Source organism: Zonotrichia albicollis, chromosome Z (genome assembly GCF_047830755.1).
Source record: "Zonotrichia albicollis isolate bZonAlb1 chromosome Z, bZonAlb1.hap1, whole genome shotgun sequence".
Classification (NCBI taxonomy): domain Eukaryota; kingdom Metazoa; phylum Chordata; class Aves; order Passeriformes; family Passerellidae; genus Zonotrichia; species Zonotrichia albicollis.
Window position 1 is genome coordinate 28,477,301 of NC_133860.1, and position 13,161 is coordinate 28,490,461.

The window sequence follows — 13,161 nt, forward strand, 5'->3', positions numbered from 1 at the left end:
AGCAGAGCCTTCACATGATGCAGCACACGTAACCTTAACATTGGTCAGTTGGTGACTTAAATGTGTCATGGAAACTTTTGCATGAATAAACACAAACCAAATATGATTGATGTCACAAACCTGGTATATAAAAGACAACTCTAAAATAAGCCAGTAGAGTAGTACTTGGTGTACACTGCATTCCAGCATGGTATTTTTATTAATTTGAAACATCTCAACTTCCTCAAAGTTATATGTGATTAATTAGGGATTAATTAATGGAATTATTGCTATTTGGCACAGTTATAAACAATTGTTACTACAAGCTCTTAAAAAGAGCTTCCAGTGATTTCGGTGCAATAGATTACAACATTTCCTAAGCTGCCATTTTTAACTTCCACCACACATCGCTGTCCTCCATAGCAGAGGTGACAGAGGAACATCTGTCCCTGGTACTCCAAGCCAGACCTTGTTCATTTAACTCTAACCCACTTTTGCACATCTAGAAATAAGGGACACATTCAACAGCACACCTATTGCATATGTAGTGATGACTGCTGACCCTTGGCAGTATTCTACAAGAGAGATGATAAAATGTTCCACCAAATTACTTGCTTCCTCTATGATATCAGGTAAAGTATAAAAAGAAAAAACTGGCAATCTGTATCCTATGATACATCAAGAGAACTATGAAAAAAGTACCAGCATAGATGTGAACCCCACGAAGCACAGAGAATTGAATGCAGCATTAATGCTGGGGCCAAGCTGACAGCAAATTTAGAGATTTTATCTTACCATGCTCTGGTCTCTGATCTGACACAATTATTGTGAGGTTGGTGAACACCAAGGAAAGTCAACAGGAATTGCAACAATCCCAGTACATAAAACTGCGAGATCAACAGGCAGCAGTACAGAACAAGCGCTGCTGCGAAATGCAAAAATCTCCAGAACAATGAAATGAGGACAAAAAATAAAACCAAACATTGAGACACTAGTACCAGTACTATTGAGAAAATAGTATCACTATTCTGATTGTTTCTTTTTCCCTTCTTCTGTGACACTCCCACACTGTCACTTACAAGACCTCTCTCCAGGTCACTGACCTCTGTTTATGGAGCCTTATACTATTGTTACCTGGCCCCTAACAAATGCTGCCATGTCTGCAAGAATGAAGTAAGGTTTACCAAGTATATTGCAAAAGCTAGAAATGAGGCCTCAATTCATTCAGAAGGCACAAAGTACATCTTACTGGAAGAGTTACACATAATAAGTGGTCACCTATCAAAAAATAAGTACCAGCCATCTACGGAGATGGTACCATCCCCCTAAAGATCACTGCAGCATGTTAGAACACGTGGCACATTTAAAAGGTAGGGTTTTTAAGGAAGAAGTTTTTTGAAGATTGTGAACAGACCTTTCCAGTTCTTTATCACTTTGACTGTCTGCAGAAACTAAGTGTCCCTGAAATAGTTTACAAAAAAAAAATTAGAAGCAAAGTCAGAAGCTACTGAACTGGACAATTCTCATACTCATCCTAGAAAACACTTGTTAGGAGCCATCCATAGGCTCAGTCCCAAACACTGAACCTTTTCCCCTAAACATTCACCTCTCAGACAAATCTTCTAAGATTGCAAAATACAGGTGAGGAGTTGTGGGGGTTTGTTGCAGGTTTTTTAAAATACGTTTTCTATTTCACGTGGGGTGTTTTTGCTATTAAGATTCTAAAGCATACTACTTTGGCTTGCAGGAAGTTTGCTACTGTCATTGTCTCCACAACTATCAGAACTGTGGATACTGGAGAGAGAATTACACTGACATCTGAGTGATTTAAGCATGTTTGAAATCATGCATAGTTGTGTGTCACTTGTTATAGTACAGGGGTAACGGAGTTAATAAATGGCATCTTTGAAGATGCATATGCTTGCCCATTTAATGTTGCTGTTCATCTAAAAGAACAGAAGTAATAGCTTATAAATGAAAAATTAAAAATACGCATTTTCTCTGATTCATTGCCCCTTCTAGTTAAGCTCAGATTGAACTACAATAATAACACTTTCAAGTAGTAGTAAAGAATGTTTTATTAAAATGGAAGTTTTTCAAACCTTATGTATCAAAACTAAGGCCACAACTAATGCTAACACAAAGTCAAGAACCTCAAAAGATTCTTATATGATACAATTTAGAAATCTGAGACAAGGCTGTTTTACAAAGTTACTCAAACATTCTGAAATGCAGCATTACTTACTTGTTCTAAAATATTACATCAATTATCCTAGTGATAATATTTAATGATACAAAGTACTGAATTATCAGTGCATATAACCCGTTTTTATTTTGGTCCTGTGACAACTAACTTTCTGCATCACTCCAGCTACCAAAATAAATGAAAGTACAAAACATTGTAATGGAAGCTGCCAACAACTCCCTCCTTTTGTGGTCAGGTAATTTTTTTTCTTCTAATGCTAAATATCTCCAGTCATAATAGCAATAAACTCTTCTTGATTGACTGCAAAAAAAGAAAAAGAAAATCATTAGACAAACAGCAATAAACCTTACAATAAAATAATATATCTGTACTTTAAGTAAAGGCTTCTCTATTAGTATTTGTTGCATCTGATCCATTACTATAAGTGTTTACAAATTTGCTTCTAGAACAAGGGTTTTGGCACAGATTTTTTCATGAAACATGGAACCAGAATGCAACATTATGTGGAATACTAGACCCAGAATCTAGTTCACTTATAATCACTTATATTATTTCTAATTATAAAAGTAAAAAATATTCTAGAAGTGAAATATGATAGAAAAAAAACTCCGAGAACCATATGTAAGATGGCTATGCAAAATAGTATTATTTTAAAGGTCTATAAAAATGTTAAGAATGGTACCTAAATTTTATTAAGTAAATACTTCTCAAGCAACAATACCTTAGTTAGTTATGACTGAATTCAGTCATTCAGTCAATTTACATAATTCAAAACATTTACATCCAACTTACCATCACAGATCAAACAATGCTATTCCTGTCTCCCCATTCTATAACATTTACCAAATACAAAACAAATTTTAAGTCTGTTTAGCAATTATTCCATAAATTCGATAGATTTAAAATGGACATTTGATGAGCCTTTCCCCATCTGAACTTTCTTCATTCTTCATTTATAACTAACAGAAATTTTACACAAATGCACTTGAAGAAATTAGGTCATAATAATACATTAATTAGTGTTCATTAATTATTTTGCTGCAGTTATACCTGAGGTACTGACTTTACTCATATGTTAAAACAATAAAACAGTGAACCAGTGAACACGTTCACTCTGCAACTAATTACTGTACTGGGGAATGATTAGATTAAGATGGTGGTATGGAAAAGACAAGACACATACAAAGCCCTGGCAAGTATCCATCCCAGCCAACATGCTCAAGCTATTCCTAAACAAAGCACTGCAAAGAAGGAACTACATTCACAGCTAGAAGAATATTAAAGAAATTCAACTATGTTAAACAATAAAAAACCAAAAAAACCTAAATATGTCCTGCTCTGATGTATGTAAAAAAATAGGAAACAATTATATTTAGTCTAGCTTAGGGCCCTATGCTCTGAAATACCAGTCCATCACATAGCTACATCTAGTCCTACAACACAAAAATGCTGTCACTGTATGACTTTAAAAGCACTTCCACAGCTTTTACTGCAGTAACATACTAACAAAACAAATTCAAACATCGTCTCAAAAATATTCTCTGGTTTACAACATCCTTGAAATCACGCTTGGAAATGGAAATATAACACTGTAATGACAAATTTTGGAACACTCAAGGAAACTTCAAAAAGCAGTGTAGTTACAATTCCAAGTAACCAAAGTAATTCCACTAAGTCCCCTTCAGATACAGCATCTGTTCATGAGTTAAGCACCACGAAAGCAGAAGCACTGTTTTTTCATGGCACCAGATTTCCCTCAATTCCATGACGTAAGTAATCATAAAAGAACAAACTAGAATCACAACTAATAGAAAGAGAACACTGATTTAGAATATTGAGCGTTAAAGGTGCATATTTTTTCAGAGGTGGGTTTGGGTACTTGTCTTAATGTTGTGCCAAGGAACTGAGACATGAGACTGAACAGTGTTTCCACATAAGATGATCAAAACTGCATGAACTGACACCACAGAGTTTTTCAAGTTAGTTGTGCTCAAAACCAGAAGTAATTTTTAAACCCAGGAATACCAAAGTAAGATTATTTATGTAATTAGGGGAGACAAAAATACATCAAATACACTTTCTTTTACAGAAATGTGTAGTTTTGTACTCTACCAGTAAAGCTCAGTGGGTCTACTGTGAATATAAGGGTTCATGTAACCTGAGTACCATACCAGATACCTTATTTCACTGTGAGCAAAACAATCTCTCAAATGTGATACAGGGTTTAAACTGAAAGTGGTACTGTTCCTGTATTTGATATATCAATAAAAAATGCTAACAATTAACAGTTTGAATTTTTTTTGGAGAGCAGGAAAAGAGGGAGAACTAGACAGCAAGATTTTGCCACATTTGCCAGGTGTTTGAAGACAAATGAAATTGTGATTCACAGAATAATTATCTTTCTCAGAATGAATATTGAAAAGCTAGGAACAGCCTCAGTTTTCTTTAAAGAAGAAAAAAACACACAGAACTTTAAGGATAACAAAAATTATGAACATTATGCTGTCACTCTTCCATATTCAATCTTCTGCTTGATGGCTCTAACAAGACAATGAATGGATGACTGAATAAGAGAAAACTGAGCCACTTAGTCACAGCTGATCAATCTGATTTAAAAAAATGTAGCACTGACACAAAATAATGACTCAATAACCCTCCTGAAAGAAACTAATAGTATATGTTCCATATGTAGTACTCCAATAGCAATGTGACAAAAGAACATTGATCCACAATTCTGACATCTCATTTGGCAGCTCCAGGAGATCAACACATGACAAAACATATTTGACAAAGAGTTATAATTTCACTCACCTCTATAGCTATGACTTCCAAAAATAACACCTACATTGAATAGCATAGAACACTATCTGTTAAAAGGCTGACAACACAATTTTTTCCATTAGTATATATGTGTTTTGAGCCCATCGTATGCCCGCAAGCATAAATACCATTGCCACAGGAAAAAACTGCTGACCTGCTAGTGAAATCTAAGATATGAGTCATCACCCTCTAAGAATGGTGCTTGATGGACTGATACAAGTCTATATGTGCAAGATCTTAAGTTAGTGATCCTCAAAATTCAAGAATTAAGGCTTCTATTGTAAAAATAAGGTTGTTTTGAAGATAATGAAAAACTTTCAAGTTTCAGTTTTCACAGTGATTTAACAAGCATAGTACCAAACCTGATTTGCTAATTCATTCTTTATCTACCTAGTAAGTCTCTTCTGCAGCCTACTCTGTATGGACTTTGTCAGTTAAAGAGCCATTTCTCACACTATGCTTTTCAGCACTCCAAGGCTCAGAAGTATGTTAAGGAGTCATGCAAGCTGATCCAACATAGACCCAGCCTACTTCCAGCATGATTTATTAGCTTAATGCTCCATAACCAGTGCTGAAACCACAACAATGCCACATTGCCACTTAAAATACATTAAGTGACCAAAAAATTTTCTCTCAGCACTTCACTGCTTTTACTGATTAATAAAGAAATAAAAATGTAATGTAGATACACAGAATCTCTCTTACTTCTACCTTCAACTACACTTTCACCCTCTTTTAAATAGACATTGGCTGAATAAGAGTTGGTGGTGAGTCAATTCCTTAACTCCAGGATTAGTAGCTGTCAAAAGCAATCGTCTGCATTATTTGTAAACTAAATTATGCTTAAGATGAAAGTAATGTAGAAGGAAATGAAAGAGGACATTTTCACAACAAAATAACACCTAAAAAGAGAACAAAATTAAGAATAAGATGATATGGTGTTGTATTTGCCAACACATACTTTCTCCATCTCCATCCTTATCAAATTCTTCAATCATAGCTCGCAGTTCTTCATCAGACATATTTTCACCCAATTCTCTAGCAACCCGGCGCAGGTTCCTCAGACTTATTTTACCAGAGTCATCATCATCAAACAATTTGAATGCCTTGAGTATTTCTTCTTGAGGGTCTCTGTCCAATATCCAATCTGTCACTGCAAAAAGGATACTTTAGTTAGACAAAAAAATTCAAAAAGGCTAACTCAGAATGACCTTTGCAAACTAGGACAGTATGAAGAATACACATCTGATTTCACCTGTTCTTACATTTCTATAGAATTCAATGTATGTATTTGTTTGGCTGTTGCCTGACCTCTCTTTCTCGCCTCTGTTTTCCAAAGTTGAGCTCCTCTTGGGGACATAACTGCTGCAGTAGAAAGCTGCATGGCAGTTCAGTCACACTTTCCACACATTTTCCAATAGGAATTTAAAGTATACGCAAGATGCCTCTCTTTCAAAATTCCAAATTTTCAGAAAAAAAGCACCATCAACTCTTTTAGATGAAGGTGTGAATTTTTTTTTACTTTACATGCTTTCATCAGGAGAGAATTTTGAGCTGGGGAGAACACTGAAACAGTAAGTTCCACACAGAACCTCTCTTTTAAAAATAAAACCACACTAACACAAAAAGCTCCCATAACCAACCAACTGATCACATCCCGGCCCCCAACCTGAAAACAAAAAAAGACTAAGCACAGGGGCTATGAAGAGGATGCTGCTATGAATTACAAGATGTTTATTCTGAAAGGATTCTTCAACCTTTATTATTCTTTTCAAGACAACCATTTGTCACTTTCTGCTACAGAAAATACAAACTTGCCTGGTGAAATATGAAGCAATTGCTTCAGAGTAACCAACAACAATTTATCTCCACATCTTTGGACCTATGAGGCTTGTATTGCAGGGCTAGTCTTGTATTATCAAGCCCTTAAAATCACATCAACACTGTTTGCACAGAAAGAACCACTTACCATCTGCTCCTAACTGCAGATGGAATGTCTGCTCTGGCTTAGCTAACTTGAGAGGAAAGAATTTTTCATGCTCATACAAGCCAACTACAGCAATCAAGTTTATTTATCTGCAGATTTACCCTAAATTTAAATATTTTCTTTTAAAATCACAGTGCTGCAAGACAGTATTACACAATTTGAAAAGTGCTACTTTTTGTTGCAAAAAGACAACTGAAAAATAATAAAATGTCTTTAAATACAAAACTATACAAGCCAAAATATACTTGCATCTTTATGTATTTCAGTTGAACATAAAATTAAGAGAAATTGATGGCTCAAGAATTGCTTACCTATATTCAGCTGCTCTTCACAGTTAATGTCTCAATAAGCTATTTTATCTTACTCCCCAGTCTTTCTGTGAGAAGTGATATCATATTTAATGCTGTGTCAGTCATATGTCACCACAGCAATACGCTACTTCAACTCAAGTTTTCCAACAGGTTCAATCCCCTTCTAAGTATATACTGTACTTTCTACAAGAATTTCCTGGCTTCTTGCAGCACTTAATAACTCTTGATATTGAGAAAACAATGAACATGACTGGGCATCGGGAATATAAAAAGTAATTGCATGGTAATTACAGTATATTCATTTTATATAATATTACACAATATAATATGCAAATTTAAGACTGGTGTTACTATCAAATCAATACACTAATTTTTATCCTAATACTTCCACACACACTTTATAAATCAGAAAAGACCCAAAAATAATGTTCTCTAACTTGGAATATAACTATAAAAATATTACTTGTCAAATAATTAAATGCTGCCACATTTCAATCACTAATTCTTATGATACATTAAGATGATTGCTATTTGTAGTCAAGAGCAAGTACTGGGGATTTGGGTGTTTTGTTCCATAAAATCTCCAGAAATAAAATACCTTGAAGAAATGAACTATCATGAGCATAATGAACTATAATGGACATAATAAGCTAGAAATATAAACCCACACAGATTGTTTTTGGTAAACATAAATTGTATGCAAAAGCATAAATTATGCGTAACAAAAATCCCCTAAAATCTTTAAAGAAACATCAAGTCTTAAAATTCTGCAGATCACCCCAAATTCAAAGTACATGAAATTTCACAATATGCAAATTTCAGATGAAAGACACAACTAATGCTCCTGCCTCTATCAGCAGTTGAAAATTCTTGTACAATATTCAAAATCTACTTCAATTTCTCTAATCTTTTTTCTATATGAAGTCTGTAGTTTGCTTGTCGGTGTATGCATTCCTTCTCATGAAATTCAACGCCAAATACCTTTTCCACAGCAGGAAGAATTTTACAGAGATCCATGAACAGGACAAGAACATCTACACTTTAAACTAGCATTTATTCCTCTGTTTAAACTAGAAAGAGTTTGAAAGAGATTGATACCCTATTTCCTTTTATACTGTAGCTATAATTCATCTCTATATATCAAATCAAGAATTCAGCAAACAAATATTTAACTTCCTTTACTACTGACCTATATTAAACAAAATATTAAATGAAATCTCCCACTTCTGTTTCTTAAATAATTGAAAAAGCTCAGAAAGTACAGCTTTGAAATTGTACTCACTATTATAGGCTAAATATCTCTAGAAGTAGAAACACAATCAAACACATACCAACTTCATTAAAATCTTCAAAAGTGATCTTGCCTGTTGATTCGCGATCATAATCTTTAAGTATTTTCAGGACATCAGCTTTTTTCACATCAAAACCCAAGGCTCTCATTGCCACCTTTTGGAATAAAATGGAAGTGCAGTCATAGATAAGGACTAAAATAAACATTTAATAGGTTTTCCTTTTAATTTCATTTATTACCTTCTTTCCAAGAGAGAAAAAGCGTATCAATGGTTTAGTAACAATAATAAATAAATAAAAATAAAAGAGCTTGGGATATTAAAACCATTTAGAACTACTATTAGGAAATGGAACATCCAGTTACAGTGAGAGAAAAAAACCCCAAACCTTTGCATTTTCAGGGATTTTACAGACTGGACCAAATCCATCTCACAACAAGTAAATTTATTCCTCATCTCTAAAATAATTTCAAAATCTTATTTTAACACAAAACTGGAAGTCATTCTGCAAATTGTATGCAAGCGTATGTTCATGGATTTACAGGTCCTACAAGACTTTTAACTGCTTTTCTAGTCAGCCACAGAAGCCAACCTGCATTTTACTTTTCCATTAGTGTAGAAGTCCACATTTAGTTTCCCATTTCACCTCAGAAGGCAATTGCTCACAGCACACAGCACCCTAACTTCCTCCAAACTGATGAATACAGGCTAACCACATATGGAAAACCACTGAAGTAATTATTCAAAATATGCTGATTTTGTACAGGAGACAAGTAGTTTTCTTCTTTATGTGTTTCTGCTCTTTCACAGTATTAGCTTCAGGGCGACAATATTTGATTAGACAGCTAAGAAAGAGCTTTTCAAGTAATGATGACAGCTGGGAATTCAAAGCATAATTCAAACCAGAAAAAGCATAACCGTAACCAAGAGAATGCCCAGTACAACTCTAGTCACAGTGACTTCCAGCAAAGATAAAGTAAGTAAACTGTGAAATAAAGAGAAGGGAATTGTTCTGCCTAACACACTCCTGTAGCAGCAAATTAAGTATAAATAGGACTTTTCTCCTTCAAATTACTTGGTAGAGTCACACTATAGAGCCAATACACTGAAGTAGGCATTCTTTAAAAAAAAAAACCTCACTCTATGTGACTGAAACACTGGCCTCTCCAAAGCTACTTTTTGTTCTTGATGTCTTAATTAGAATAAAAATGGATAAAAGATTTACAGCGAATTTAGTGAACCCCATTTACTACTCTGTAGACTTTCTGTGGGAGGCCTTACCTGGAAAGACATCCTAAACTCCATCTGCTAATAGCTATCATAAGGAGCATCCTTCTTTGGGAAGGGCAACTACTGAACCTCCCTCAAAGAGCACACCTTATTCCTACAAATCACAGGCTTTCTTTTGAAAAACACAGGTAAGCTTTGGTTTGTAGTCAACAGTTTTACAAATTTAATTTACATCTTTTACTTACTTATCTGAAACCAACACCAAGCTTTAAGTTTTACAGTGTTTTAAAAAGAATCAAACAGTTTTTCAAGAGTTCTTCCCTCTGTCCAAGGTTATCCTTGGACAGTTTTTCCATCTGTCCAAGCTCATCCCAGGTCAACAATTATACCAGGGTTATTTAGAATGCTATTGCACATGAAGTATATAAATTGGGCAGAAAAGCTGATTCTTACACCAACAGAATATTTCCCATTTTTTCTTTATTTTTTCCTCTGCTCCTTTAACCCAGCAACACATCTTGAAGGAAGTTTTTAAAGATATAGCCAGGATCTTAAGAATTCACTATGGAACAAATATATTATCAGCTATAAAACTGCTTAAATGAAAAGAAACTTCTACCTTTAATTCATGATAATTTATCGCTCTATCCTTGTCTGTATCAAACAATTCAAAGGCATCTTTAATTTCTTGCTTCTGTTCCTCAGTCAGCTCTCTTCTTTTCTTCTTCTTAGTTTTGTCTACTGAGAGCTCATTCCTACATAAAGAAAAGGAAACGTAGTGTAACAGATTTCTACTGGGAAGATGCCACTGTAGATAACCTTTTCCTCCAATAAGAAACTCACCATAATTTTAGGAATCACTACCTTACTTAGTCAGTATTTTCCCAGCTTGTATTCCCAGTTTAAAATAACATCAGAAATAGACAATTACCTTGTGAAATCTGAATGACATCTCCCGGCTCCCACCCAAAATAAAACCAGCAGAGGCATTTTTGTTAATAAGCAGCAACAATAACAACAACAAAAAAAGAGGGTAGAAAAATTACCAGTGAAAAAGGCTTCTTGAGGTTACAAACTAGATTAGCAGTTGAAATTATACAACTCATGAAAACAGCTCGTTTCTACACTGTAGCTTAAAAAAAAAGTGAAACAAATTTGGGGACTGACAGGCCCGTGGAAGCCAAACTAGGCCAGACAGTCTGGCTACTAAAGTTAGCATTAGGTGCTACAAATCAGCTTTGTTGCCTGTTCTCAGATAAATAATACTTGCAGGATTTTTTTAAAATTCTTTAGATCCCACACATACACATTGTTTTGAAGATCTTTTGCTCTGCTTTGGTATATACAAAAGAGAAAAGCCCTCCAAATCAGCAAATCTTGCTCAAAGACAGCCCCCTTTTCTTTGGCTAGTCTAGGAATAAGCTTATGTTTTTAGAGGAAACATCCTAGTAAAAGGATAAGGGACAATAGCTACAAAATTTAAGGGAAAGAACTGCAGCTGGAGGAGAAACGGCAGCTGGACCTAAGGGAAAACATTTTCCCAGTGCATATGGTGACATGTTAGAACAGTTCCACTGGGAAGGAGTCTCCATCATCAGAAATTTTTTTAACTTGACTATAAAAGGCTCATGATCCTCAGCCATCTTTATGTAGAAGGCGCTGTGATCAGAAAGCTGGACTAAATGACTTCCGTAAGTTCTTCCTAACCTAAATTACTGTATAGTTTATGTTATACTCTCAGGAATGTTTTTTTTATTCTCATTTGTCCTTTTGCATTGAAAGCAGTATGAGTGCTGTATCACCTAGTGTAGAATGCATAAAGATTACTAATCAGAAAACTGCAAGATTAATTTTCTAAATCCCTTCTAGTAAGCTACTTTATACCCTTCATTGTTGACACTTTGCTAGTTTTAATCAAATCCTAAGCTTAAACACTTATCTAGCTTTTAACAACCACTGAAGCAAAAATCCCAAATACAGACAAGAAAAGTGCAAGCTGCAGAAGCTGAACCTGCTTCAAAAATCACAATACTCTCAAAGAGTAAGATGCCTTTAACAGACCAGCTGAGACAGTAAGATTTCACACAGGCTTTGGATTACTACAGCTCTTGAAAGGACTAAAATAACTCAGAGCTGGCTACGTAATTAGGGTAGCTCAGATCTAGGGAGCCCAGATTTTGTGAGCTACGATGAAGAAATCAATTTATAAATCTGAAAGCAGATTAATACCGAACTTTACTGAAAAAGCAATCTTATGAATACTTAAGTATTCATTTAGTGCTTAGTATAAAATAATTGATCAAAAGAAAAAGCAGTATTTAAATACAAGCAGCTCAGTGCCACTTCTGCAGCTACTTTAACCATAGTAAGCATGAAGTTCTTAGACTTGAAAATTAAGGATAACAGCTGCCATGAAAGCGTATTAATTACACTTGAAGACAAGTATTTGCCAGGTACAGGGATTCATAAGCCAGGCTCCTTTATGCAATAGCTACTAAATCAGAATTTAGAAACAAAATAAAGCCGAGCCATTTAACTTTATGCCGATTCACAGGCCTTTTGAAAGCACATCAGACAACCCAGAAGCGAACCTCTCAAGGCCAGGCGCGCCGGACCCTTCCCTCTTCCGGCAGAGAGACGGGTCCGATCCGCCCCCGGCCGCGCCAAAGGGATCAGATGTGACCGGTTGGAGGCCGGGGACGACCCAGGCCCCGCCACGGCCTTGCACGCCCCACCTTCCGCCAAGAGCTCCCGAACGGGGGACGGCCCTGAGGGATCCCCACCCGCGCTCCCGAGCGGAGGAAGCAGGAAAGCGCCGTGCTCGTACCGACCTGAGGGCCAGGCTCATCGTGCCGCTGCGGGGCAGCCGGGTCCGGCTAACGCGCTCCCTCCCCTCTGCACGGCCCGGCCGCGTCCGAACCCCAGCAACGCCGCGCGCCTGCCCTGGACGACGCCTTTCAAGCCGCGCCCCCAACAGTCACCTATGCCTGATTGGCCGAGGGTCGATAAACTCCCGCCTGCGAGTCCTAGGCGCTCTGCTATTGGCTGAGATGGTGCCACTCAGGGCGGAAGGGGCGGTCCCTGCTCTGAGCTGGCGATGGCTCCTGGCAGCGCCTTCGGCCGTTGAGCCGTTTCTGCTGCGAAACGGGCAAGATGAGAAAGTTTTCCTAAGGAAGGATGTTTCTTGATGTTTGATCTTGATTTTCAAACCTAATCAAAAAGAAAGGAGATTTAATCCTTGAAATAGATAGACGCTACAAAGCAAGCTTAAAGTGATGTCCAGGCGTTATAAAGAAAAATCTTTTGTTGGAATTTCCTTGTTAAGGTCTAGCTCACGAC

The 13,161-nt window shown here is 36.3% G+C and overlaps 1 protein-coding gene across 3 annotated transcripts; it reads right to left on the minus strand.

The window, feature by feature from the left end:
* Positions 1 to 2,039: 2,039 nt before the first annotated feature.
* Positions 2,040 to 12,787, minus strand: CETN3 (centrin 3). 3 transcript variants are annotated; one of them, XM_074532779.1, is made up of 5 exons: positions 12,654 to 12,787; positions 10,442 to 10,577; positions 8,668 to 8,749; positions 5,967 to 6,158; positions 2,040 to 2,485 (listed from the first exon to the last, which is right to left on the minus strand). In XM_074532779.1, exons 1-5 carry the CDS (start codon positions 12,668 to 12,670, stop codon positions 2,442 to 2,444), a joined length of 471 nt encoding a protein of 156 aa, XP_074388880.1. In that variant the 5' UTR covers positions 12,671 to 12,787; the 3' UTR covers positions 2,040 to 2,441. The 3 variants fall into 3 exon arrangements, with proteins under 3 accessions (XP_074388880.1, XP_005493828.1, XP_005493827.1); XM_005493771.4 differs by having other exon boundaries at positions 8,635 to 8,749; XM_005493770.4 differs by having other exon boundaries at positions 2,395 to 6,158; positions 8,635 to 8,749.
* Between the last annotated feature and the right edge of the window lie 374 nt (positions 12,788 to 13,161).

What these genes read in the sequence shown, in the direction of transcription:
- CETN3 (XM_005493770.4), bottom strand. An exon ending in TAAATTATCATGAATTAAAG is followed by an intron (nt 8,750 to 10,441) that starts GTAGAAGTTTCT and finishes TTATTCCAAAAG; the next exon opens with GTGGCAATGAGAGCCTTGGG. An exon ending in TGAAGATTTTAATGAAGTTG is followed by an intron (nt 6,159 to 8,634) that starts GTATGTGTTTGA and finishes TCCTTTTTGCAG; the next exon opens with TGACAGATTGGATATTGGAC.